Source organism: Pteropus medius, unplaced genomic scaffold (assembly GCF_902729225.1).
Source record: "Pteropus medius unplaced genomic scaffold, Ma_sr-lr_union100, whole genome shotgun sequence".
Taxonomy (NCBI): Eukaryota; Metazoa; Chordata; class Mammalia; order Chiroptera; family Pteropodidae; genus Pteropus; species Pteropus medius.
The window spans coordinates 7,518,727-7,544,210 of NW_024354500.1; the positions used below are offsets into that span (position 1 = coordinate 7,518,727).

General features: G+C 35.9%; 1 protein-coding gene across 1 annotated transcript in view; it reads left to right on the top strand.

The window, feature by feature from the left end:
- MDN1 (midasin AAA ATPase 1) overlaps positions 1-25,484 on the top strand; it is a 141,784-nt gene that overhangs the window by 17,233 nt on the left and 99,067 nt on the right. Inside the window, 13 exon segments of the mRNA XM_039853068.1 lie at positions 3,292-3,516; positions 3,878-3,985; positions 4,066-4,258; positions 6,365-6,604; positions 6,846-6,977; positions 9,644-9,747; positions 11,206-11,320; positions 14,884-15,077; positions 15,708-15,789; positions 19,178-19,273; positions 20,635-20,747; positions 21,936-22,084; positions 22,660-22,720. Coding sequence (XP_039709002.1) covers positions 3,292-3,516; positions 3,878-3,985; positions 4,066-4,258; positions 6,365-6,604; positions 6,846-6,977; positions 9,644-9,747; positions 11,206-11,320; positions 14,884-15,077; positions 15,708-15,789; positions 19,178-19,273; positions 20,635-20,747; positions 21,936-22,084; positions 22,660-22,720 — 1,812 coding nt within the window.

The window sequence follows — 25,484 nt, forward strand, 5'->3', positions numbered from 1 at the left end:
TACTTATTTTCCCTCTTGGCCAAAATATCTCCAAGATACTTTATACAGTTTAAGCTTGATTCAGCTAACAAAGTAACTTTCAAAAAAAAAAATCTGGAGCATTTCCGGGAAAAACTTTTTTTGGTTTACCCCCTTCCCAAATAAGCAAACTTCATCCTCTCTTGATTATTTATTTTGCAAGACTAGTATTTTTTATTGCATTTCCAGCAATAAAAACATTTCCATAAATAAAAAAACTCACAGACTGGAATTGTTTTTTTAATTGATGTTCCTATGTTGATTCATAATTGCATTCTAGGAATGAATCCTACTTGGTCATAGTGTTTAATCTTTTTAATATACTGTTGATTTTGGTTTACTAGTATTTTGTTGAAGATTTTTGCACCAATATTCATCAGGAATATTGATCTGTAGTTTTCTTTTATCATGACATCTTTATCTGGCTTTAGTATCAGAAGTACTGGCTTTATAGAATGAACTTGGAAGTGTTCCCTCCTCTTAAACTTCTAGACACATTTGAAGAGGATTGGCGTTAATTCTTTAAATGTTTGGTAGAATTCTCCAGTGAAGCCATCTGGTCCTTGGTGGTGGTTGTTGTTGTTGTTGAAAAGGTTATGATTATTGATTCAATCTTTTTACTAGTGAATGGTCTGGTCACATTTTCTGTTTCTTCATGATTCCGCCTTGGAAGGTTTTTCATAAGTTATCCAATTTGTTAACATATAATTGTTCATCGTATTCTCTTATAATCTGTTTTATTCTGTGGTAATGTCCCTTCTTTGATTTCTGATTTTAGTTATTTTAGTCTTCTATCTTTTTTTCTTAGTTAATTAACTCAGAGTTTATCACTTTTCTTGATCTTTTTTCTTATTTTTCTATTCTCTTATCTCTGCTCTAATCTTTTTTATTTCCTTCTGTTAGCTTTGGGTTTTGTTCTTTTTCTCTTTCCTTGAGATGTAAAGTTACATTGTTAACGAGATCTTTTTCAATACAAATATTTATAGCTAGCTATAAACTTCCCCCTTAGCACTGCTTTTGCTGCATCCCATAGATTTTGGTATGTCCTGTTTTGTTTTCATTTGTGTGAGGGTGTTTTCTAATTTCTTTGTGCCTTCTTTTAACCCAACCTATCAGTTGTTTAAGAGTGTGTTACTTCCTACATATTTAAGGATTTTCCAGTTTTCCTTTTCCCATGGATTTCTAGTTTTCTATTTTGATAGGAAAAGACATTTTGTCTAATTTCTATATTTTTAAAATTTGTTGATACTTGTTTTGTGTCCTAACATGTTCCATGGGAATGTTTCATGTGCATGAGAGAAAAATGTATATTCTACTGTTGTTGGAGGAGTGTTCTGTATATGTCTGTTAGGTCCAGTTGATCCATAGTGTTGTTCGGCTTATTTGTTTCCTTATTGATCTTTTGTCTTCTTGTTCTAACCATTACTGAAAATCAGGTATTGAAATCTCCTGCTGTTGTTGTGTTGCCGTTTATTTCTCTTTTCAATTCTTGTCAAAGTTTGCTTCATATGTTTAGGAACTCTGATTTTTGGTGCATAATTTAAAATCGTTATATATTTTTGATGAATTGACCTTATATAATGTCCTTATTTGTCTCTTTTAATATTTTTTGATTGAAAACCTGTTTTGTCTGATAATAATATAATCACTCCTGCTCCCTTTTGGTTGCCATTTGCATGGAATTTTTTTTTTCATTTTTTCACTTTCAGCCTCTGTGTGTCCTTAGATCCAGAGCTAGTTTCTTGTAGGTAGCATATCGTTTTAGCCAGTTTTTAAAATCCATTCAGCTAATCTATGTCTTTTGATTGCAAGTTTAAACCATTTATATTTAAAGTAATTACTGATATGGAAGACTTGCTAGTACCCTTTTGTTGTTTTCTGTATGTTTTGTAGCTTTTTGTCTCTCTTTTCAAATCTTACTACCTTCTTTTCTGTTTCATGAGGGTTCCCTGTTCATCTTTTAAGCTGCAACCAAGGTGTCTTCTAAACTCCTCCACGTTCAGTTGAATACTTTTTCTTTGTGCCTCTTATTGTTTCTGTGACTGTCTTCCTTACCAGATAAAAGTTCCTCAAGGAAAATATCTCCTTGGATTTGTACCCCGGGGCCTTAACGCAATGTCTGACTCTACTAGAAGTCAAAAATGTTTATTCATAAAAAGCAAACAATCTGATTAAAAAATGGGCAGAGAATCCAAGTAGATAATTCTCCCAAGAAGATATCCAACTGGCCAACAGACATAGGAAAAGATGCTCAACTTCACTAGCTATTAAGAAAATGCAAATCAACACAATGAGATACCACCTCACACCTGTTAGAATGGCTGTCATCAACAAGACAAGTAATAACAAGCGTCGTCATCAACAAGACAAGTAATAACAAGCGTCGGAGAGGTTGTGGAGAAAAAGAAACCCCCATACACTGCTGATGGGAATGTAAATTGGCACAGCCACTATGGAAAACAGTATAGAGATTTCTCAAAAAATTAAGAAAAGAATTATCATATGACCCAGCAATTCCTCTTTCGGATCTACCCCCCAAAATTTGAAATCATTTATCCGTAAAGTTATATGCACCCCTATTTTCACTACAACATTACTCATGGTGGCTAAGACATGGAAACAACTGAGGTATCCTTCGTTATCTGAGTGGATAAAGAAGATGTGGTACATATATTCAATGGAATATTACTCAGCCATAAGAAAAGATGAAATACTGATATTCGAGACAACGTGGATGGATCTTGAGATTATCATGCTAAGTGAAATAAGTCAGAAAAAGTTGAGAACTGTATGCTTTCACGCATATGTGGAATATGAAACTGAAAGCAACTAATGAACAAGACAAAAACTCATAGATATAGACAATAGTTTAGTGGTTACCAGAGGGAAAGTGGGGAGGAGGGAGATAGAAAAGGGTAAAGGGGGGGGTCAAATATAATTTTATTAACCAATATAATTTTATTAACCAATGTCACCTGAATAAATTTAATTTAAACAATGTTTGTTGAAAATGAGTGCATTTTCAGTAGTAAACACTTGTGGTATGTACTTATGGTTTTTGTTTTCTCTTAGTCAGATATCTCATGCCATGATCTTGGTTTCTGAACTTGAACAGGTACAATCTTAGGACTAGGTAGGTAGCTTTAGCATTTGATTCTCTTTGTTCTCAGACCCTTGGAAGTTCCTGTTATGTTATGCTGTCCTGTCTCAAAGTGGAGATGCATACATTGATATCTTCACTAACAAAGGAAAATACTCTCTTTCTTTCTGAAGGTTTGCCCTGAGGTATTTCAAGGACACTTCTCCAGTCTTTCAAAGACTCTTCCTAGAGAGTTCAGATGCTAATCCAGTCCGCTATGGGCGCAGGCGGATGAAGCTCCGGGACCTAATGGAAGCGGCCTACAAATTTTTGCAGCAAGAGCAGTCTGTGTTCCGGGAGCTCTGGGACTGGAGTGTGTGTGTTCCTCTCCTCAGAAGCCACGATACCTTAGTTCGCTGGTGTGTAGCTCTTGGACCTTCCTGTGCTTCTAATGTGAAGATGGTAGAGGGTGTGTAGAGTTGTGTGCATGAGGAGGGAAAGGAAACCGTTTAAAATTTATTATCTTTGTGCTGGTGCCTTTGGGTTTTTATTTCCTTTCCTTAATCATGCATCATGTCAGAAGGTGAGATGATACGGAGTTTTATCTTTTTCATGTTCTGTCAAGTGAATTTATTATACATGATTTGTATTTTTTACTCTTAAATGTGTTACATTAATTCTATAAGATTTCCTTTGCTAGTGTTCATTTAGCTAGCAAATTTTCTTTATTCTTTAGAATCATCTGCAGGTCCTATATTTATATATTTTGATTTTCTCCAGGTATACAGCCAATTGTCTTGCTTTAGTAACCTGTATGAATGAAGAGCACAAGATAACATTCCTTAAGAAGATTTTTAATAATGAGGAACTGATCCATTTTAGGTTGAGGTAAGCAGGAACATTCCTAGAAATCTCGATGTGGCTTTTCTGTGCATTAAAGTCATTGATGAGATCCTCGTTTCACTCAGGTTACTAGAAGAGGCCCAGCTACAGGACTTGGAGAAAGCCTTGGTTTTGGCCAATCCAAAAGCTTCCCTTTGGCGTAAGGAGAAGGAGCTACATTACTTACAGGGACATATTGTTTCTGCTGACCTGTCTTCCAGGGTGACAGCTGTGTGTGGTGTGGTGCTGCCTGGGCAGCCACCAGCCCCTGGAGAGCAGGTATGTTGGCATCAGTAGGATGTGTGCTCCCTTCCCCCTCCTAAACACCTATAACACAGAGCCTAGCACACTTTTTCCCTTGGGTGGGCTCTGCATTATATATGTGAGCCAAATCGAGTTTGCCAAATTGCTGTTCCATTTACAGAAGTATTCAGGGAGAGATTAAGAGAAATTTACCCAGGGCCTTCCTCTCTTATTTTCTTTTTGTCCCTCATCTAATGTTAAATTAGGTACTGTAACAATGCCTTTGTGATTCTCTTAACTTTAGCGAAGTTCTTTCATATATCCTCTGATACACTTGCTATGACAACTGTGTGAAGTTCAGTGGCGCATGTTGTATGCCATGTTTATGTAAAACGAAGGCAGAATGACTTGCACGGAGACCCTTGGGCTGCGCTTTGGCAGAGATAAGGCTGTGCCCAGGTTAAAGTCTCATCAGCCTACTTCCATCAGAATATTCTTTTTGCCTATTGCGTGGGAGGCTGGTATCTGTAGTGAGCTTCCCCTTGCCATATGAAATGAGCTTCTTTCCAAGAATGTGGCTTCAGACCACACTTTGGAAAGGCTTTTAGATTATAATTTGGTTTCATAATCTAGAACCATTGGGAGCTCATCTGTTTACCTCCAGCAATCTTAGTTGTTACTTTGTCTAGTCAGATCCATGCAGTTTTCTTCTTGGAACAAGTCCTGGGTCAGTCCTTAAATGATCAGTCTGTCACTGGGCAGTACAATTTTTTAAAAAAACGTAAAAGTGCAGTATACATATAAAAAAGCGCATATATATTAAATGTGCAGCTCAGTGATTATTCATAAACCAAATATCTGTGTAAACTGCACTAAAGCACCAGCACTTCTAAAGCCCCTACGTTTCCCTTTAGTCACGAAGACGCCCCTGCCCACCCCTCTTTAACCACTCTCCTGACAGGTTATGTTTGGAGCATTAGAATTTTAACATAGGGAAAGATTCTGGTTGTGGTGGGCTTAATGTTGGGTAGTAGTGGGGCACTGGGGCAGAGTACAGAATAGTATTATGGCCCAGCTGGCCTACTAAATTGTTGAGAAAAACTTCAGAAATTTCAAGAACTTCCAGGGCTAAGTCTCATTTTGTCTTCACATATCTTTAGGAGACTAGTCATGGTTGAGAAGTTACTATTCCTTAAAAGTTAATAATTACTTCATTTTTCCAAGAGGTCATTTTTCCTTTGTTATATTAGATGCATTATTATTTAAAAATTTTAAAGATTGTGGTAAAGTGCACATAACATTTACTATCTTAAACCTTTTTAAGTGTACACTTAAGTGGTGTTAAGTATATTCACATTGTTGCACAAACTCCAGAACCTTTTCATCTTACAAAACTGAAACTACCCATTAAACATATTGGATGCATTATTATTTTTAACTTTTTGTTATGGAAAATGTCACAGAGTCCAAAGTAGAAACAATAGTGTAATGAACTCCCATCTGCAGTAATTATAAATTTGTGATCAGTTATGTTTCATTTATATTTTTGCATGCTTTCTCTACATCATATTATTTTGAAAGCAGCTCCTAGATATCACATCATTTCATATCTAAATATTTTAATGTGCATTTATATATGTATATGTAAAAGAAAAGCACTTAAAAAAATGACCCCAGTACTCTCTATTATACCTGAAAAAATTTTAGTAATTTTATAATATAAAATATACTTTTAGTGTCCACCTTTACCTGATTGTCCCAGAAATATATTGTGTGCATTTTTGATCTTAGATATGAAATCCAAAAATATAGTGAGAGGAAGGAAAATAAAAATTCAGTTGTGGTTTGCTCCCACCCCTTGTATGTCAGTTTTTTGGCTTATTAAACTTTGGGAGACTTTTTCTTAAATTTATTAGCAAATTCTACCCTGCTCCCCACCCCAGGGCAGAAGGTGAGGGGAAGAAAGGAAAAAAGTCAGATTCTTACTTTGGATAACATACCTATTATAGTTCTGGTACTACTAATTATTGGCAGAGGTTTTTGTAAAGGTCGGTGGAAGTGTTGTAGAAATTTAATTAACCTGTGCCCTTCGGAGGAAGAACTCTTCTTGACATGTCTTTTATTTCTAACTTGCCTCCTTAGGCTAATAATAGGAGTTCTTCTCATGAACAGGAGCTGGCCTTTAGGTCTTATGTGCTGGTTGAGTCAGTCTGCAAAAATCTTCAGACCCTGGCTATGGCAGTGGCGTCTCAGAATGCTGTGTTGTTGGAAGGACCAATAGGATGTGGCAAAACTTCCTTAGTTGAACATTTAGCTGCAATGACAGGAAGAAAACCTCATCAGCTTCTCAAAGTCCAGCTTGGAGATCAGACTGACAGTAAGGTAATTAAGAAATGGCAAAGTTTGGTGGGTTAGCATACTTGTAAATATTTGCATGAAAGTATTGTTTTTGCTAAGGGATTATGAGAATAGTTATTGATCTTCCCCATAACTGATGGCCGAGCTGTAAAAACCTCAAGTGCCTGCTTATATCCTTATAGAAGTTTAATGGAATTAATTAAAAGATATAGCATTGACACCTCAGTTATGTGATTTGAATAATTACTTCTTCTTCTTTCTGCAGATGCTGTTGGGAATGTATCGCTGCACAGATGTCCCAGGAGAGTTTGTGTGGCAGCCTGGCACCCTGACACAAGCAGCCACAAAGGGACAGTGGATCCTTCTGGAGGATATTGACTATGCCCCCTTAGATGTGGTGTGTCATTTTGCTAATTACTAACTAATTTCCTGTCTTTGAAGAGCATTTTGATTCTAGGGATGATTAAACAACATAGATATTTGATTACAGAGCAAACCAAGAAGCTCATTCATCGTTACCCACCTAATCTGATTTGGTCTTGGATTATTTGGCTGATCTCTTGTTTTATAGAAAAATCGATAAAATTCTGCTTGTACTGTTTACTTTAGTAGTTGAATATGTGACCAGTTTCATAGTAGTTTTTTCTTCCTTTAGTTGAATATGTGGCCAGTTTCACAGCCTTTCCAAGAATAGGCCTGGTGGGAAGCATCTTACTCATGTTACAGAAAAACCGAGAACTTTGAGACCCTACTTCCCAGCTATGGCATCTGTAGAGCAGTGGGCTGAGGACAGATAAAGGAAGAGATGATATAATAAGAGCATATTTGTCTTTGTTCCATTAACAAAATATATTGGATGTTTATTTTTATTTTTTAAAATGTCACTTTTCCATGTGTATAAAATTTCTCTGTGTTCTGTGTAAAGTATGACCAAAAAATATATTGCAGGATGAAAAATTCTTACTTTGGGCAGATTTTTCTGAGATTGGTTTTAATTTTAATGTGAACCTTAAAGGTACCTGCATATGGACTTTCCCCTCTTAGATATGGGAATAATAGGGGGGAGGTGGGAGGAAGGAGAGAGAATATTTAGGGAGATATGAAAAGAAAGAAGTGGCTCTAAATAATTGTTTATGATGATTTTAGAGTCTAATGAAGTAAAGATGAAATGGAGTTATTGGCCCAGACAGGGGCTCACAGTTTGATCACCATATTCTAGGGTCTTAATGCTCAGTTTTATGTGTCTGGAAACTTAGTTTGTTCAATAAGCACAGAGCGAGGGCTGACTACTACCTATGGCATTTAAAAATAAAACTGAATTTTAAACCACCGAGCCAATTTAAAAGTTTTTGATGAGTTTTTTTCCCTTTCTGGTGTTCTCTTTCCTGGGCATATTTTTCAGAATATGCCTGGAAGTCAGGGTACCCAAAAGTCATTAAGATTATGTGTCTTCAAATTAGAGCCAAAGAAGATAGAGGAACATAAGGGATATCCTATTCATGCCATGGGAGCCTAGGGATTTAACCGATAGCTAAATACATTCTCTGATGACTAAGGCCAGATTCTGACAATTCTGTCTTGGTATCCAATGTCTGATAAACATCAAGAACTTCCTGTACTTTCCATTTTGTGCAGACCATTCCCCTTCTATTAATACATTTGTTTCCACAGGGTATGTTGTTCAATTGATAATATTTAAACTTAATTATCATTATAGTGAAGTTGTATTTACTTAAAAACATACCCGGATCCCTTGGTTATTATTTTGTTGTTTTCAGAACTTTTCAACTAATATTTTAAGGTAGCTTTTCCAGATTTCATTCAGGATGAGTTTCTTTAGTTTCAAGTTTTGGAATTATCTTCGAGTTGCTCCTATATTACTTTGGGCTTTCCTTTCAGCTCCTAGCCATGTGTAAGAAAATGATGCTTAATAAAGTTAGAGCCCTCTTTCTTAGCTTTTTCTTTTCAAACTCTATAAGCTCATGTTCCCTCATTCACACTATATGTCTTGTCCACACTTTTTTCGAAAAATCTCTACTTGGATGTTCTTTAGCCAGTGGAAGTTCAAGATGTCCAAAAATGGAACTTACCTGTTCTGCCACACAGTTACCAAGCCAGAAGTTTGTTGTCTCCTTTTTCTAGTTTCTCATTCAGTTAGTCTTACATTGTTTAGCACTTTTTCCTCATCTCTTTATTCTCCTTTCTCCTATCCCACTCCTTAGCACAAGGCTTCTTATTTTTGTCTCTTTGTCTTTCTGTCTAGCTATTTTGCCTTTGTTATGTGACTAGTGTCCTTTTTCACCTTTCTCTCCAAGTTAGCTCCTTTTAATTTAGCTTCCATATACTTGCACAATTGATTTTCTAAAATAAAAAAATGCAATATTTTCCCCAGGTGAAAATCCTCTTAATTTTCCATGGAAAATTTCAAACTCCTTAGTTCAGCAGCACAGGAGACCTTTTATCATTTATTTCTAAGTCTTGTATTTTTCCACTACTACATATGCACATTGTGCCCCAACCATAACAGAATTCTCTCATGCCATACTCTTAGGCATATACATTAATTCATTTGAATATTTTGCCTGGAGTATATGTGCCATTTCTCTCCCACCAAACCTAATTCTGCTCATACTTTAAGATTCAATGAATGTCATTATCTCTTGGATGGCTTCACTGCCCTGCTTCTAAATCACTACCTTCTGATTTACAGCCACCCTCTATCTTCACACATCACTTTGTATATCCTTGAGGTCACATTGGTCATGCTGCATGGTGCTGTGCTATTTCCCATCAGATGTTAGGCTTTAAAGCCTCAGTCATGTCTGGATTTTTAGTGTCTTGCTTGATTCTGGTCCATAGTAGGCACTCTGTGAATATTAAATAAATAAATTGTTCTTCTGCAGTGTAGATGGCTCCGACTTTGCCACCTGCCTTTTGACCCCAAGTTCATGCTATGAGATCTGGGGTTTCCTTTAATGGTGTGTTCACTATTTGGAGAGAGAGTCATTTTGTTTTTTGTTACTTCTGTCTGAATAGCTTTATCAGTGGGTTTTTGTGATTTAGGTTTCTGTGCTGATCCCTCTCTTGGAGAATGGAGAGCTCTTGATTCCTGGCCAAGGTGACTGTCTGAAAGTGGCTCCTGGATTTCAGTTCTTTGCAACCAGGAGGTATGTCTTACTAACATTTCTATTCCCAGTGTGGAGCCTCTAGAGTCACTAGAGTATGAGTCCAAAATTCGTGGAATAGAGTTCTCTGGGCCCACTTTAAGCAAGATTAGTTGGAACTGATGACAGATCCAATCTTCTCATTTCTGACTATTTTTAATGTAGATAATTAATTTAGAGAACAACATGTTTTTTTCCCTTACTTAAAAATAAGCAGTTTAAAAATTTTTTATCTTGTTTTCAAAAATAATCAGAGATGAGCTGTTGTCTGATAGCCTTGGGTTTGAGTCCTGACTCTTTGTAGCTTGTGTGTACCTTGCTTACCTGGTTATTATAGGGCTAATAATACTTTACAACTTGATATAACTCATAAAGATTAATTGAAATTACTCACATTGAAGACCTGTCACATAGTAAGTGCACAGCTAATGGCTAGCCATGATGATGGTAATGATGATAACATGTAGATTTAAGCAGTTAAAAATTAATTGAATATAAACATCGACAAAGGAATAAAACCTAAGCAAACTTAGTATGTGTTTCTGTCTATATTTTTCATAACGTGGAAGCAGTATTTTATTTCCTACTGCTTGTCTATACCTGTACAGCTTCTCTAAGGTCTTTAAATGCCCAGAAAAAAAGTATTTAGTTATTATATTATAGTTTACTATACCTCAGTGAACATTCTCAGTGAACATTCACTGTCACATGGAATATGGAGCTAATCTAACAGTTCTCAAGAAGTACCTTGCCAGGTCCTATTAATTTTACTAGACCCTGATTTTATTCACAGAGATAGTGAAGTTCCTTCCTGCTAGGCACATTTTTCAGAAAGTCTTGGGACATCACAGAAAGATGTCAGACACATTTGAATTCAGTTCCTGACTCTGCCATTTGTAGTCATAGTTGAGCAAGCAAGGTACATTATTTTTCTCTTTCCTTACGTATAGAAGAAAAGAAGGGCACGTGCGATCCTCTCAGGACAGTTGTTCTGAGGATTAAATCAAATGGCTTAGGTGTAGGCATGTAGCTTGTCCAGAGTGTATGTTTAATGGATATCTCTTCTCTTCTGGAAATTTTTATTATTTTGGGGGTGCTCTAGTTATTGGTAATAAGCAGTAAACTTATTTTTAATGCAATGGGCCTTTTTCTTTCCTGAATTTATGGCTTAAGGAAGAGAAATGTGTTGTTGAGACCAAAGAACCTAATAGAATCATTTGCAATGATTTGAAAATGACTTGGCTAAACCTTTATTACTCTTCCTTAGGAAGAGTCAAATTTGGGTCAATTGTGGCAGCTTTCTGTTTGTCATCTGGCCCATAAGCCCACCATAGTAGTATCTAGCACCAGAAAGGATGTGAGTTTTTTTCACATGGGAGATAATGTCTAGCAAGGGTTAACCAGAGCCATAATTCAAGTTTAAAATTGGAAGTTTTATGTGACTCTTATTTTGAAATACAGACTCTTGAGCACTGGAGGAAATTGGTATCGACCACTGAATAGTCATGCTACTCTGCTAGATAAATATTGGACCAAAGTTCACCTGGATAACATGGATAAGACAGAATTGAATGAGGTATGTGGTTATTAGAAAGAAAATATCGGTGGTCTTCTTTTTTATTATTAAAAGTTTCAGGCCTACATGTAAATAGATGAAACAGTATAATGAATCCCCAAAATACTCATCCACCTAAATTTACAGTTAATGTGCAACATTTTACTATATTAACTTCATCTGGTATTTTTTATTGACTAATATATTTGAAAACAAATCCCATAACATTTTGTCTCCAAATATTTTCATGAATCTCTAAAAATTTAAGGGCATTTCCATATAAAACCACAATAACATTTATTATACTCAGTAAAATGAACAGTAATTCCTCAGTACCATTTAAATCTCAGACCATATTTGTTGCCTCAGTTGTTCCCAAAGGATCTTTTTACTAAGTTGATTTGTAACTAATAACTTTTACACTCAGCAACTTAATGCACATTTTGATCTGGATATTAACAAAAATTGAGATTGATTATTTAATAGATTTTATACATTGATTCACTTTGTAGTATCACTGGTTACCCTCAATTACTAAGAGATATACTTCACTTTACTCTGCTAACCCTTCACCTCCTTTTGTATCCACTGCCTTACTTGGCAGGTTTCCCATTTCCTAACTCTTCATCTTGGAGAGTAGCAAATAAAGCATTGTCAGTGATTATTCAGGCATGGGGGGGAGTGCTTTGTCCTTTATTAGTGTAAATGTTTAGATAAATAAGTGACTTAAGACAGTCTTTTCAAATATTTTATCCAGCGTTTTAGGTGTTTATTAGCAGAGGAGTTTTCAGGGTATCTAGTTCACCATATTACTGCAAAAAACTTACTCATTTAATCTCTGAGAAGTCTTGCCTTGCCAGTGTGATATTATAATTCTGTAGCCTATTTTGCACTTGTGAGTTTCTTATCTGTGTATTTCTGTGTCTGATATGTCTGTCTTTTTCCATCTCGCTGCCCTCAACTATAAGCTCTTCCAGCAACTTACTCACCTTTGTGTCCCCACAATCCACTCAATGCCTGGCACTTCATAAACTTGTATTGCTCTGTCACATTGCAGCTTTTGCTTTTGCAATGGTAAACATTTAAATATTTGATTTTCAGACTTCAATTCCAGTCTGTTCTTTAAAAAAGAAGACTAAAGTTTACATTTAGGTATGGGAATTGAGAGAATGCGAAGAACATTTGATAACTACTCTTTTCTTACTTACTGTATTCTATACTTGAAATACAAGCTAAAGCTCATCTTTTCTATTCATAAACAGCATTGAGTCATTCTGCTTACAGGAAGTGCAACAGGAGCATTCACCTCCTCACTTAAATGATGTATGTCATATTTAGATAGTTGACTTTGAGAAGCTCACTTGTTATTTTTAAGCTTCTGGACTTGCTAATAATTCCTAATAACACTGTCCTGAATAAATGACTGGAGGCTGAAACCCTCATGTGTATTACTTTAGGAAATAAAATAATCTCTTATGCTGACTTCATAGGGAACAAAAGGAACTACATTTCTGTAACTGCCAACCTGAGTCATCCTGTGCTTAGAAAGATTGTTTTTGACTTTTTGATGAAATATCAAATTATACTATAAAAAATGAGCTGTTTATGTAATGCTGGTCTCATACCTAGTAAGTGCCGGAAACTCACCCCAGGCAGTTTCTCAAACCTTGTCTCCCTCGTACACCTTGCATGTGTTAAGTGCTGGTGTCTTAGATGGCCCGCTTTCTCTGCTGGCAGTGCCCGCTCACAACCACTGATGACCTCTGCCAGGTGCATCTCTTGTGCTGTGAAATCTTCCTCGATCTCCCTAACAGAACTGACCACAATTACCCTTTGTGCTGCAAATTTGTTTTCCTTGCATTATCTGCTTCTTAAGCCAGATGGAGTTTCCTAAGGTGGGGCGCCATTCCTTATTTGTTTGTTTCCTTATCCCTGGAACAGTGCCTCATATAAAGTAGATACTTAATAAATGCTTATCAAAAGAATGACTCTCCAGAATGCATATCAGATTGATAATAGAGCCATATCATGTCAGATTAGTTTATTAAGTGATACTATATTTAAATTTTTTTAATTTATGGTAGTAAAAGATTTTTTGACTAAGGTAGAAAATGACTGGTTAGTGGGTACTTATAAATCTTTTCTATTCAGAACTTTTTTCCCAAGTAGCTGAGTTTTTACCAACGTGTTAAGCTTGACAAAGTTTTTTTCAAATAAAAATAGCTCTTTTTCACCCTGATCATAAATATACATACTCATATAGTGGAATTACTACTGAGCATTAAAAAAGAATGAACTGCTAATACATGCAGTAATGTCTAGATGAATCACAAGAACATGCTGATGAGAGAACCTGAACTATGTACTCTATCCTATTTGATTCCATATATATGACAGAATTAAAAGCAAAATCATGTGGATTGGAATCAGATTCATGATTCCCAGGGGCAGGGGTATGGGGGGAAGGGATTGATTACAAAAAGGGCATGAGGGAACATTTTGTTTTAGGGGTGATAGAAATAGTCTGTATTTTGTTCGTGGTGACCAAGGTCATAAGTATATGGCCAATTTTATAAGTGTTCCCTCTGTACATAAAAATGTATATTCTGTATTTGAAAGATCTACATGTGTATTTAGTAAATTGAATTTTAAAATTTTATTTTCTGTCCTTATTTAATTTTTAATTCATCTGAAATATATTTTCAGCAATATTTGTTGTAAAATCCTCCAGTAAAAAAGGTATGAAGAAATAAAATCTGTTAGATCTACCACTTGAGATGACAGAGGTTTTAGTTCGTTATCTTTCTAAATATGTAGGCATTACATACTTAATATATACAAAGTTTGTGGCTATTTCACTTATAAATTGGAAACAATATATTTCTTTTCAGGCTAACTTAAATGTACTGGATGGTAACATTTCTAATATATATATGATGTTTTCTTCTCAAATAGACTTGACTGAACAATTCCATGTCATAAAACATTGGAACCAATATTATGAGCACCAAGTATTATACTGCAGAAAATCTACGTAGTTATTAAAGTGAATAAAAGGAGATCTTCCGCTTTTTAAATTCTGTCTGCTTTTTAAAGATCCTCTGCTTTTTTTAGTACTTAACATAGCTCCTTTTACTGCGATCTGCTTTTAAAAGGTTATTTTTACTTTTCTCATTAACTGCTTCTAATTTGCTTTTGACTGAGAAATGACATAATGAATCTTACTAGAATCGTTTTTATAATTAGAGTAAATATCACCTGCAGGATTCTTCAGTGAGTAAATTCCTGGGACTTGGATGTATATGTTGCTTCGAGATCCTTTTCCCCTCTGGCTTCTATACCCTAAGCTCTGGTAGTTACAGATGGGGAGATTGCTGGATAGCCGAGTTCTTGGTGGAGAAGAAGTCATGGTCTTTGGGGAATGGGCTGTGTATAAGGGCAGAAGTTCTTACACTTGGTAAAGATGACAAATTTTATAGAGAAATACATTTTTTTTTGTTGACTAGTGTCAGGAGCAGTTTACATGTGCTTTTAAAAATCACTACATCTGCTACTAATTTTTCTTTTTTTTTCATTCCTGTCAGGTTCTTCAAAACAGATACCCCAGCCTATTGGCAGCAACTGATCACCTCCTAGACATTTACATCCAGCTTACTGGAGAGAAACATCACTGTCAGAGTGATAGTTCCATTGGATATGAACAGGCACCTCAAGAAATTTCAGAAGCCAGAAGAGAAAATAAAAGACTGTGCCTTGAGGGAAGAGAGTTGTCTCTAAGGTACTGGACTAAACACTTTTTTGAATTGATATTTTAAAAACTTCCCTCAAAATTTCTTACCAACTGAACCTGAATGCTTATGAGAGGTCAGGGTTGAGATTAGACTTCTAGGCTGCTTCATGATGTCAGACCCCTTTTTCAGATCTGTAATTACTGGTTAGGAAGACTTTTAAAGGTAACATTATTTTCACTTTAAAAATAACTTTTAAAGCCAAAGCTGGGAATAGTTACTGATGTAGTTTTTCACTGGATGTCCCTTTATGACACCTCTGGTATTCAATAAGACCCTTAGATTTTGCCGTGTATAGTGAGTTTGGTTCCTTTTCTCTCCATTCTCCATGGTTGACTTGGCCTTTGAGGAGTTTTTTTCTGAGAGTTGCTCCCCTATCCTGATAACCTTGTCTGGCATGTATGGGAGAGAAATGATGATAGATCACTTCCTGGTAGGGATAGGGACTAGTACCACTCACTTATTTTTAACCCTCACACTATTTATCTTCACATTGTCAGAAAAAAGGAGAGACTTCTGTGTCAGGTATTCTCAGACTGAAGTGGAAACTCTGATGCCTTTGCTGTCATTAGCCTGTGGTTTTTATTTGTTGGGTTTTTTTTTGTTTTGTTTTTTTTAAGGGATCTACTGAATTGGTGTAATAGGATTGCCCATAGCTTTGACAGTCTGTCTTCATCTGCATCATTAAATATTTTTCAAGAGGTAAGATATAGTCGTCTTGCTTGTTTTCTCTATGCCCTATCAGGCTATTGATTTCCTTTGTGATTTTCTGTCTTTCAGCTGCTCTCAGAGTTTTTCTTTTGTGTGAATATTGTTTGTTATCCTTAGCTAGTTGAAACCAAACTAATGTTGCCTTGAAACTAATTGGTCATAATAAACACTTTGTGGTCTTTGAAACAGTTTACTACTTAATTAAGTATAGTTTGAGATAGTGAAACAGGTACTGAAATTAAAGGAAAAATGAAAAAAAAAATCTCCCAGGTGATAGTTATAAAATATAAAGTGTTTTTAAAATGTTTAAGTTTATTCCTATATATAATTTCTTAATCTTTTTGATAGATTTGTATTTCTTTGCTTGCCTCAGTAGGGCCTTTAATTTTAGTCCAGAGAAATTTATGTGCTAGTTACAAAGTATAGCTTTGTATGCTGGGCTTGGGAAAAAAATGTGTTGTGTGGGAAGGAAGCCCTATTGAATTACAGCTCTGCCATATTCAATAAGAACAAAGAGAAATCTGTTCCCTCCTATTAAAAATAGAAGTGGTACTGCCTGAAGATCTCTGGTCTCTTAAAACATTGACCAATATTGATTATAAATAAATTGTTCTTGTTTCTGTTAGCTGGGACTGAGGAGAGAATAGTGACCCAGTTTGGTTTGCAGTATTTCTTTGTATTTGGTAAAGTTACTTGGAGTAGAATGAAACCTCATTTGGAGAGCATACTGTAGCTCAGCAGAACCCTGAAGTACTGTGTACTAGTCCTTTTATCTCGTTCTTCTCTCCAATGAACTCTTCTTCCTATTCTTCTACATTTCTCCTTTTCTTCCTATTCTTTCTTATAGGCAACTTCTTTTGTACTTTTAAAATAAAACTGTGACATGATAGGATTTCTCTTATTTTCTTTAGTCTCTATTTTAGAATGTTATTGTGTGTGTATATAAAATTACTTTATTGAGATATAATTCACTTATTAAAAAATTCATTCTTTTCAAGTGTATAATTCATTATATGTATATACCACATTTTGTTTATCCATTGGTTGATGGATATTTGGGTTTTCACCTTTTGGCTATTGTGAATAATGCTGTTGTGAACATTTGTATACAAATGTTGTATTAGTATAGAAGCAATGTATATGTACTGTTCAAAGTGGGAAAATATAGGAAGGCAAAATGATAAAGTGAAAATATTCTCCTATCCAGGGATTCCCCGGCACTGTTAAGATTTTAGTGTAGCTCTTTTCAGATCTTTTCTATGTGTATAGGCTTCAGAACTCTTAACTGTATCAGAGTCTCCCTTTTAAAGATACTGTACTACGTTTTTGAAGAGAACAGGCCAGTGTTTTGCAAAATGATCCACTTTCTGGCGTTATCTGGTTGCTTTTTTTGGCTCTGACACCAACTAGTATTCTCCAGTTAAATCCAATTCTTAAACTGACTGCTTAGAGTTAGTGTAGACCTTGTAAGTTCAAGAACTCAGTCCTTCACAAGACTGCCCTTATTTCACACTCCAGCCGTAAGTCTTGGGGGCCACACCCACACTTGTGACCTACCAGCTGTAAATTCAGGGCTTCCCACAAGCTCCTCGGGTTTAGTAATCGACTCACAGAACTCATTGAAAGCACCGTACAGTACAGGTTACAGTTGTAATATAAAAGATATAACTCAGGAACAGTCAAATGGGAGAGATGCACTGGGCAAGGTCTCAAGGGTCCCAAGAGCTTCTGTTCTTGTGAAGTCAGGGTGTGCCACTTTTCCAGTAAATCAGTATGTCCACCACCCAGGAAGCACTCCAGGCTTTAGATATCCAACGTTTTATTGAGCTCTTATTATGTCATTGGCCATCAGAGTGATCTCAGTCTCCAGCCCCTCACTGTTCCCCAAAGGTTGCAGGTGGAGCTGAAAGTTTCAACCCTCCAGTCAGTGCCTGGTCTTTCTGGCCTTGCCAGCCCTACCCTTAGGCCCATTGAGGGCCCATTCTGGAGTCAGTTTATTTAGCATAATAAACTCTGGTATGGTCCAGAGGGACCCTAGTGAATCACTCTTGGCAATTCCAAGGGTGTTTGAAGCTCTGTACCAGGAATTGAAGACAAAGACCAAATAAACCCTCTCTCTCTTTTTTAAATGCTTATGTGAATTTTATTGACATACTTGGTGGCAAAACCAGATACAGTCAGCCCTCACTTAACGTTGTTGATAGGTTCTTGGAAACTGCAACTTTAAGCCAAACGAGGTATAACAAAACCAGTTTTACCATAGATTAATTGATATAAACAAGAGTTAAGTTCATACAGCATATTTCTGGTCACAAAACTTTTAAATAAAGACCCCAGACACTTCTAACATTAAATGAAATAAATGTGAGCTGTACATATATTTAAGAAAGATTAATAAAAGCAAGTAAGATAATTATTTTCCATTTCAGGGTTGAGGGTAGCCAGAGCTGCCCCCAGCAGCTAAGGGCACAAAAATGGGACCCAACACTGGACAGGCCGCCTTTCCCTCACAGGGTACACGCACACCTAAACCCATACTCACTCACACTGAGATAACTTAGACATGTCAACTTAGACATGGGATGTGAGAGGAACCCAGAGTACCTGGAGAAAACTCCACACACACAGAGGTGTAATGTGCAAACCACACATATTGTGGCCTCAGCCAAGAATCAATTATTTTTTCTCATCAACATCATAATGAAAAGATATTGAATAAAATGATGTTACTTGAAGACTTCCTATATATTCTTTGTTTTGCCACATTCATGGTATTTTTTTCCTTGTTATTTTCTCTCTTGTTCAGGTAAATAGAAGTTTAACAAAATACTAGAGGTGTTCACATTCAACTTTTTTAAGGTAGAATCCATTTTCGGTGGTGATACTTATATTCCATTACATCAGAAGACACATACATGGTTGACCTATCAGTAGTTGCTAAGATTGAGCACTCGATTATAGTAATGGCACGTCATTACTTTATTGCACGTGAAGTTTCCCTTTATAGCTAAAAAGTCATCTTTTGGTTTTACTTCTACCATCTGAGAGTCAGTTTCCTCACAAACCATATGCCTGATGATTAACACTAATTGCTATTTTTGCCTGAATTTCGGATTTGCAAAGGTGGGGTTTTTTGGTTTGTTTCTAATTAACCAGTATTTTGATAGTAAAGCCTTCATTCACCTTTGTGTTCTGCCTCTATTATGGTAAGTAAGGTCCTAGAGTTTAGGGTTGGTACCTTATTTGTATCTCCCTGGTCTTGCAGAAATTTTCTTGCTGGATTTTATGTTCCTTCCTTTCATGACTAAGATAGTGATGCTCTGTTATTAATGTACTATTTAAAAAAATCAATCGGCATTGACTTTGGTTATTTTAATAGGCTTTGGACTGTTTCACAGCAATGCTTTCTAAGCATGCAAACAAACTGAAATTGGCAGAAGTCATTGGAAGCAAATTGAACATTTCCAAGAAAAAGGTATATAGTGCTATTTTTATTTCCCCGTTCAAAGGAAACTAAGATGTTTAGCTTACTTGCTGATTTTTGGTCCTTACCTGGAACAGCTTTTGCAGTAACTGCCTCCTCTGTCAAAGTTGGTAGTTTCATTGCTGCCTGTCATGGACATAATGTTCTCACTATTTCCTAAATAAGTAGTTCTCTATGTGTTCCACATTTTTAAAATGAGCTTCCTAGTATCCTGTATCACATGCATGCCTTATTCTCCAGCGTTTTAATGAGCATATTATTCTGTAGGTTGTGGACTCAGGACTGGAACTGTGTCTTAGTAACACCTTTGTAGTTTTATGCACAATTAAATTTTTTCCAACTTTTTATTAATATCTTCAAGTGTCAGAAAAGTTGAGAAAAGAATAGTACCATTGAACACCTGTATACCTACTATTTAGGTTCATTGCTGACATTGTTAATACTTCACTATTCTTGTTTTATATCATAATGTATATTTTTGGAGGAGAGAAGCTTTCATCAACAGTGTTGATAACTGGAGAAATGCCAGGGGCCCATCTTAGGGCAGATAGATATCTAACATTCTTATATGAATAATGGTAAAGAAAAGCTTTATGTCAGGAACTGAAATAGTTATAAGCGTTTCTTCAGTTTCTGAAACTATTGGTATGGTTTTGGTTGCTAGTAACAGGATACCTACTAAAAGGAGCTTAATAAATTTGTTAATTATAGTAGGCAAGAGAAGTGAAACTACAATGATTGGCTTGGACTGATCAGTATCCATCCCCTTTGGCTGAAGAGGGGTTCACCTCCCCTGTGCACTTTTTCCCTTTTACTGTTGCCCAAACCTGAACAAAATCTGGGTTATTTGGGTTAGGGACAAGGATAAGAGAGGAATGCCAGTTGGATAGATGTCCTGGAGCATCTGTCACAGCTTCTCTTTCTGCTTTGGCTATAGTTAAATGTACCATGGTTTATTCAAGTTACTGTTTCCTGTAGCATGTTGGAAATTTAAAGAAGAGGGAAGCATAGCTGAAGAAAAGTTACTTTGATTTTTTTTTCTTATCTTTTAGGACTAGAGTTTGTGTTAACTGTCTATTGGGATATGTCAATGTATTCACTTTAGAAATAGGTAGATATCTAAATAGGCTTATTTGAATGAATGTAAAGTACTATTACAGGGAAACATAATGCTTTTAAAAACATTAGAAATTTGGAAAATTAAAAAAGTAAAAGCTAACTCTCCTACCTTTGGAAATACATAGTGCCTCTTAGTAAAGGCTAATTAGAGGGGCACAATAAGCCTCATGGATGAGAAAATGTTTGAAGAGTATACAGAATATTATTCAGGTAAAATCTTTCCTCTCCCATAGGCTGAATTCTTCTGTCAGCTTTATAAACCAGAAATTGTGATTAATGAGCTAGATGTGCAAGTGGGTCGAGTACGACTTCTACGGAAACAAAGTGAGGCTTTCCACGTACAGAGGTAAATAGCATTCTAAACTAATCTGAGAACTTTGGAGTTAGGAACTTTATAGAAGGTCTAATCTGGCCCCTTTGAGCAAAACACATGTCTGAGCTGTGATCTTTTTAGTGTTTGAGGATGGTAAGGAGCAGTGTTTTTCCAAAGTATGTTCTACGAAACTAGATATTAATAGATGAAGGAGGTGATGTGGGTCATTAGAGACTTGGGTGTAGCAAAGACGTATCTGATTTATTCGTGGTAGCATGTTTAGCAAAGTAAGCCTCATGTGGAAGCCAGGCTAGGTCCTAACATTAGTTTATTAATTCCTTGAAGTCTGGAATTCTGAGATTTAGCTACCATTTATTAAATACTTACTATATATGCCTAACATTGTGCTAAGTGCTTTGTATATGTTTTCTCATGTAGCGATTATAAACTATGAATTAACATATTAGTGTTATAGAGCTGCCATAACAAATTAACTATAAATTAGTGGCCTAAAACAACAGATATTTATTCTGTCACAGTTTTGGATCCTGTAAGTCTGAAATCAAGGTGTCAGCAGAGCCACATTCCCTCTGAAGGGCTCTTACCTATTCTCGGCTCCCAGCAATCTTTGGTGTTCCTTGCCTTGTAGCTCCATCACTCCAGTCTGTCTCTATTGTTATATGATCTCCTTCCTTGTGTGTGTTTCTAAATCTCTCTCTTCATATAGAAGGACACCAGTCATTGGATTTCAGGCTCACTCTTAAATCTAGTATGATAAGATTTTAACTTTATTATATTCGCAAATGCCCTCTTTCCAAATAAGGTCACATTCACAGGTTCTGGGTAGACATGAATTTTTAGGGGAAGACTATTCAACCCACTACAGCTTGTAACTGTTATTATTCCAAATTTACAGGTGAGGAAACTTAGGCTTAGAGAGGTTAAGTCATTTTCTCAAGGTGACATAGCTAGTACAGATAATGTCTTATCTTACTGGTGTTTTGAATTTCCAGAGCCTGGTAAAGTACCAGATGTGTACTTTAGTGTTTGTAGAATGAATGAATTCTGCGAGTCATATGTTGTAAGGACATCTGTTATCACATGAAGACAGTTACTCTGTGTTGTCTTTCTTGTTTGTTGAATCTGGAAAATCTGGTTGCTCAAAGCAACACTAAGAGGCTTGCAGCCTGCTTCTCTAACTGCTTACTTTCCCTTTCCCAGGGAGAAGCTCACTTTTGCTGCTACAAGGCCATCCTCTGTTCTTATTGAACAGCTCGCAATGTGCGTTAGCAAAGGGGAACCCGTATTGCTGGTAGGGGAGACTGGGACTGGCAAAACATCTACTGTCCAGTACTTGGCTCATGTTACAGGTAATTCCTAGGGTGATTTTTTTTTTTTTAAATAAAGTCCAAAGAACATTGGCATTTAAAAAGTTCCACTCCCTTTCCCTGGAAATAACCACTGTTAACGATTAGTACCGAATTTTTTAGTTCTAATCTGTGGTCTGCAAATACATTTACATACAGATTTGGTTTTATTTGGAAACAAATGGGATTATGTTCTATGTATCGCATTTAGTTAAGCAAATTGGAAATCTTTAAAAACAGAACTGCCTCATTTCTATTCTAATGGCTAAATAATACCCACATTGGATATTTATTTAATTCTAATTTATAGACATTGATTTACTGAAGGATTTTTGTTGTTGTTTTCAGTTATCTGATACTAGAGCAGTAATATACAGTAAATCTTGTAATACCTCTCTAGGTTAGGTGAAATTTTTGAATGAGTAAGATACTTGAAAGTAAAATGAAAGGATCAGAGGAAATGCACATTTAAAGATTTGCCCTGTGCCCATGTCTGCACATCCTTAAGGATCATCATACTGGGTATTTTCAGTCTATAAATTTTTGAAATGACCATTTTGCTCTTTTTTTTCTCAAAGGCCACCGTTTGCGGGTTGTCAATATGAATCAACAGAGTGACACTGCAGACTTGCTTGGAGGGTAAGTGCATTTTAAATTTTTTTTCTTGTTATTTTGTATTCACAGTTTGAGGTATGAAATACTGTTCTCCTACAAAGCTCAAAATTAGCCTTGGGAAAATGTTCAAAGACTTGCACCCTACCCCCAACTCCTACAGGGTGTTTATTAGAATTTGAGGAGCTTTTGGGTATATAAATGATTCTCTTCATTTTAAAAAACACAAGTGCCTTGCTCTCAAAGATCCTGCTGGAAGAGGAAGGAAAATAAAGACAAGTATGTAATCAACTAATATTTGTGTGTATAGTTGTTTATCTAAAGGATTTGTTCTTGTTTGTCACACTACCTTGAACTAGATTCTCCCAAAGTTCACTTACCTTTGAAACATTAAGTAGCTCTCTACTTTGTTAAATGTTGCTTATGGGACTCCACCGAGGTCATTAAAATGTTATTCTGCCTTGGTGTTTTTGAATATATTAGTTTCATGAAAAATTTTAGTTTATGCTGAAGGCTGTAGAACTGGTAGATGCTACTGCATACCTTATTTTGAGCAATATTAGAACCTGTCCTGTTAACTCTGAATAATTGCTTTAAAAAGTCCTTAAAGGCATAAAATAATAAAATTTATTGTGTTTTTTTTTCTTTATGGCATCCGATAGAAAGCTCTTTATTTATCTCTTTTATTTTGAAGACCACGTTATGCTGCGGCAGTATTTTTATTTTCACTCTTGTCTCATATCCCTCCTTGCTCTGGGCATAGTGCTAATTTGGAGTCCTGCTTCGATTGGAGCTTTTTCGTTTCTTACCCTCCCAACCCATTATTTATGTTCTGCTCTACACATATCATTAATTATGTACCTAATTAATGCTTTTAAATTCATATTCTGTCTTAAAATTAATTAGCTGAGGCTTACCGCTCCTACTCTTAATTCTGCTTTCACTTTATTTTTCCCCAATGATCTTTCTACTTTGTTATTTTACTTCTGTTCAATTAATTGACATTTAATTCCCCCATTCCCTCATTGAGATTCCTGACAACATGTTCTTAGTATATATGGAATTTTTTATTTAACTAGGCATATCTATCCTGTGTATTTCTCACTATTCTATATGTGTCTTCAGTAATAGCCTACTGTTAAGTATTCCTAACACAAATGGCATTAGTCTCATACTAACTGAGCATGGACTGGGTCTGTCTCTTCTAAGAATTTATAGTGTTTTCGCCTGTCACACACTGCATGTTTGTGGGGAGCCTGGTGCTAAACTATTTGTAGACGACCTGCCTATGGGTTGGTGTTTCATACATAACAGAGCAGCTCCCTCACTGCAATCTACTGAAAATCAGTCTTTGACACAGGGTTTGTAAAATTTAAATTATTAAAAAAAAAAAAAGAATTTATAGTGTTATGTTAGCCATCGCAAGTAGTTTTAAGTGTAACAAGTACACAGGAGACCATTTGTGGCCTGACGCAGTTGATAATACAAAAGGTTGGAATCAGTATGATAACTGGAATTTTGTTTTGGTGTCAATTTGTTGAAAAGAATAAATAGCCAAGTTTTCTTCTCAGTGGGTTAGCATCAGTTATCAAAAGAAAACTTACATGTACTTCAGTTTTTGTATGATTGGAAGTATACTTTGCTTTCTATACTTTTGTATTATTGGAAAGTGGTATGAATCAAATCTTTTAATATATAACATTGTGATGCATAGATCACTCCCTTAAGAATCTTTGTGTATAAAATGGTAAGACCAAAAATGATTTTAAAAAGGTAAGGGAGTGGAAAAACAAAATTTAGGAGTAGGCAGGGAGATGAGATAGAGAAGGGGATGTGTGGTTAGTTTCATCTGTTCTGTAATGTTCTATAACTTAGACATTCTGCATGTATGAAATACGATGGTTAAAATTAATAAAAAATTTATAGACCTAATTAATCTAGTTGCAAATCTGTTCTTTAAATTTATTTTTAAAAAATTATTAAAGATAAAGACACCTTATAAAAGTAAGGTCTGAAAGTTCATTATACTCTTACATTACATTACTACAGATTGCCTTCTGATCTTTGTTAGTGTACATACCTCCTTGTTTTTTGATGAGTGTTAGTCTGGTGTGTCTTTTTCCTTCGTTTTATTATTAACTCATTTCTGTCATATTTAAAGTATGTTTCTGGTAGGCCGCACATAGACCTTCAAATTAACTTTGAGCAGAGATCTAAACCAAATTTCAGCAGAGTTGGGGCTGGAGAGAGCTTATGAGACTATGAAAAAGAGTAGAGGACACAGAGGACTTAGATGAAGCAGATAAAGTCATTCCAGAAAGAGGAAATCTAGCACAAATTGGCAAAATGCAGAGCATGGTTTCACAGTACTGACCATGGGGGAAGGTGACTGGGAGGGGCAACCTCTGCGGGAAAAGGAGATGCATAGAGAAGGGGAAGGGACCCTTGAAGAAGTTAGCAATGAAAGAAAGAAAAACATGGGAGGAAAATTAAAGATCTCATAGAACTAGAAATAAAACAGCCAACCCCCTTCCTCCTCCTCCTCCTCATTACCCAAGGGAAGATCCATAAAGGAAACTGCACCAGAGAGAGCAGGGCAGAAGTGCATGCTTACAAACTCAGAATCCTGACCCCAAGATGAAGAGACTTGTCCATCATTTCAGTTATGCAGCATGTACTGTTTTATGTTGCTTTTATACTTCATGTTCTTTCATATATTATCTTATAATGTTAGAGAGTCATTTTCCTTTGTTTTAGCCATTTTCAAATGAACTGTTATATCCAGCCTCAC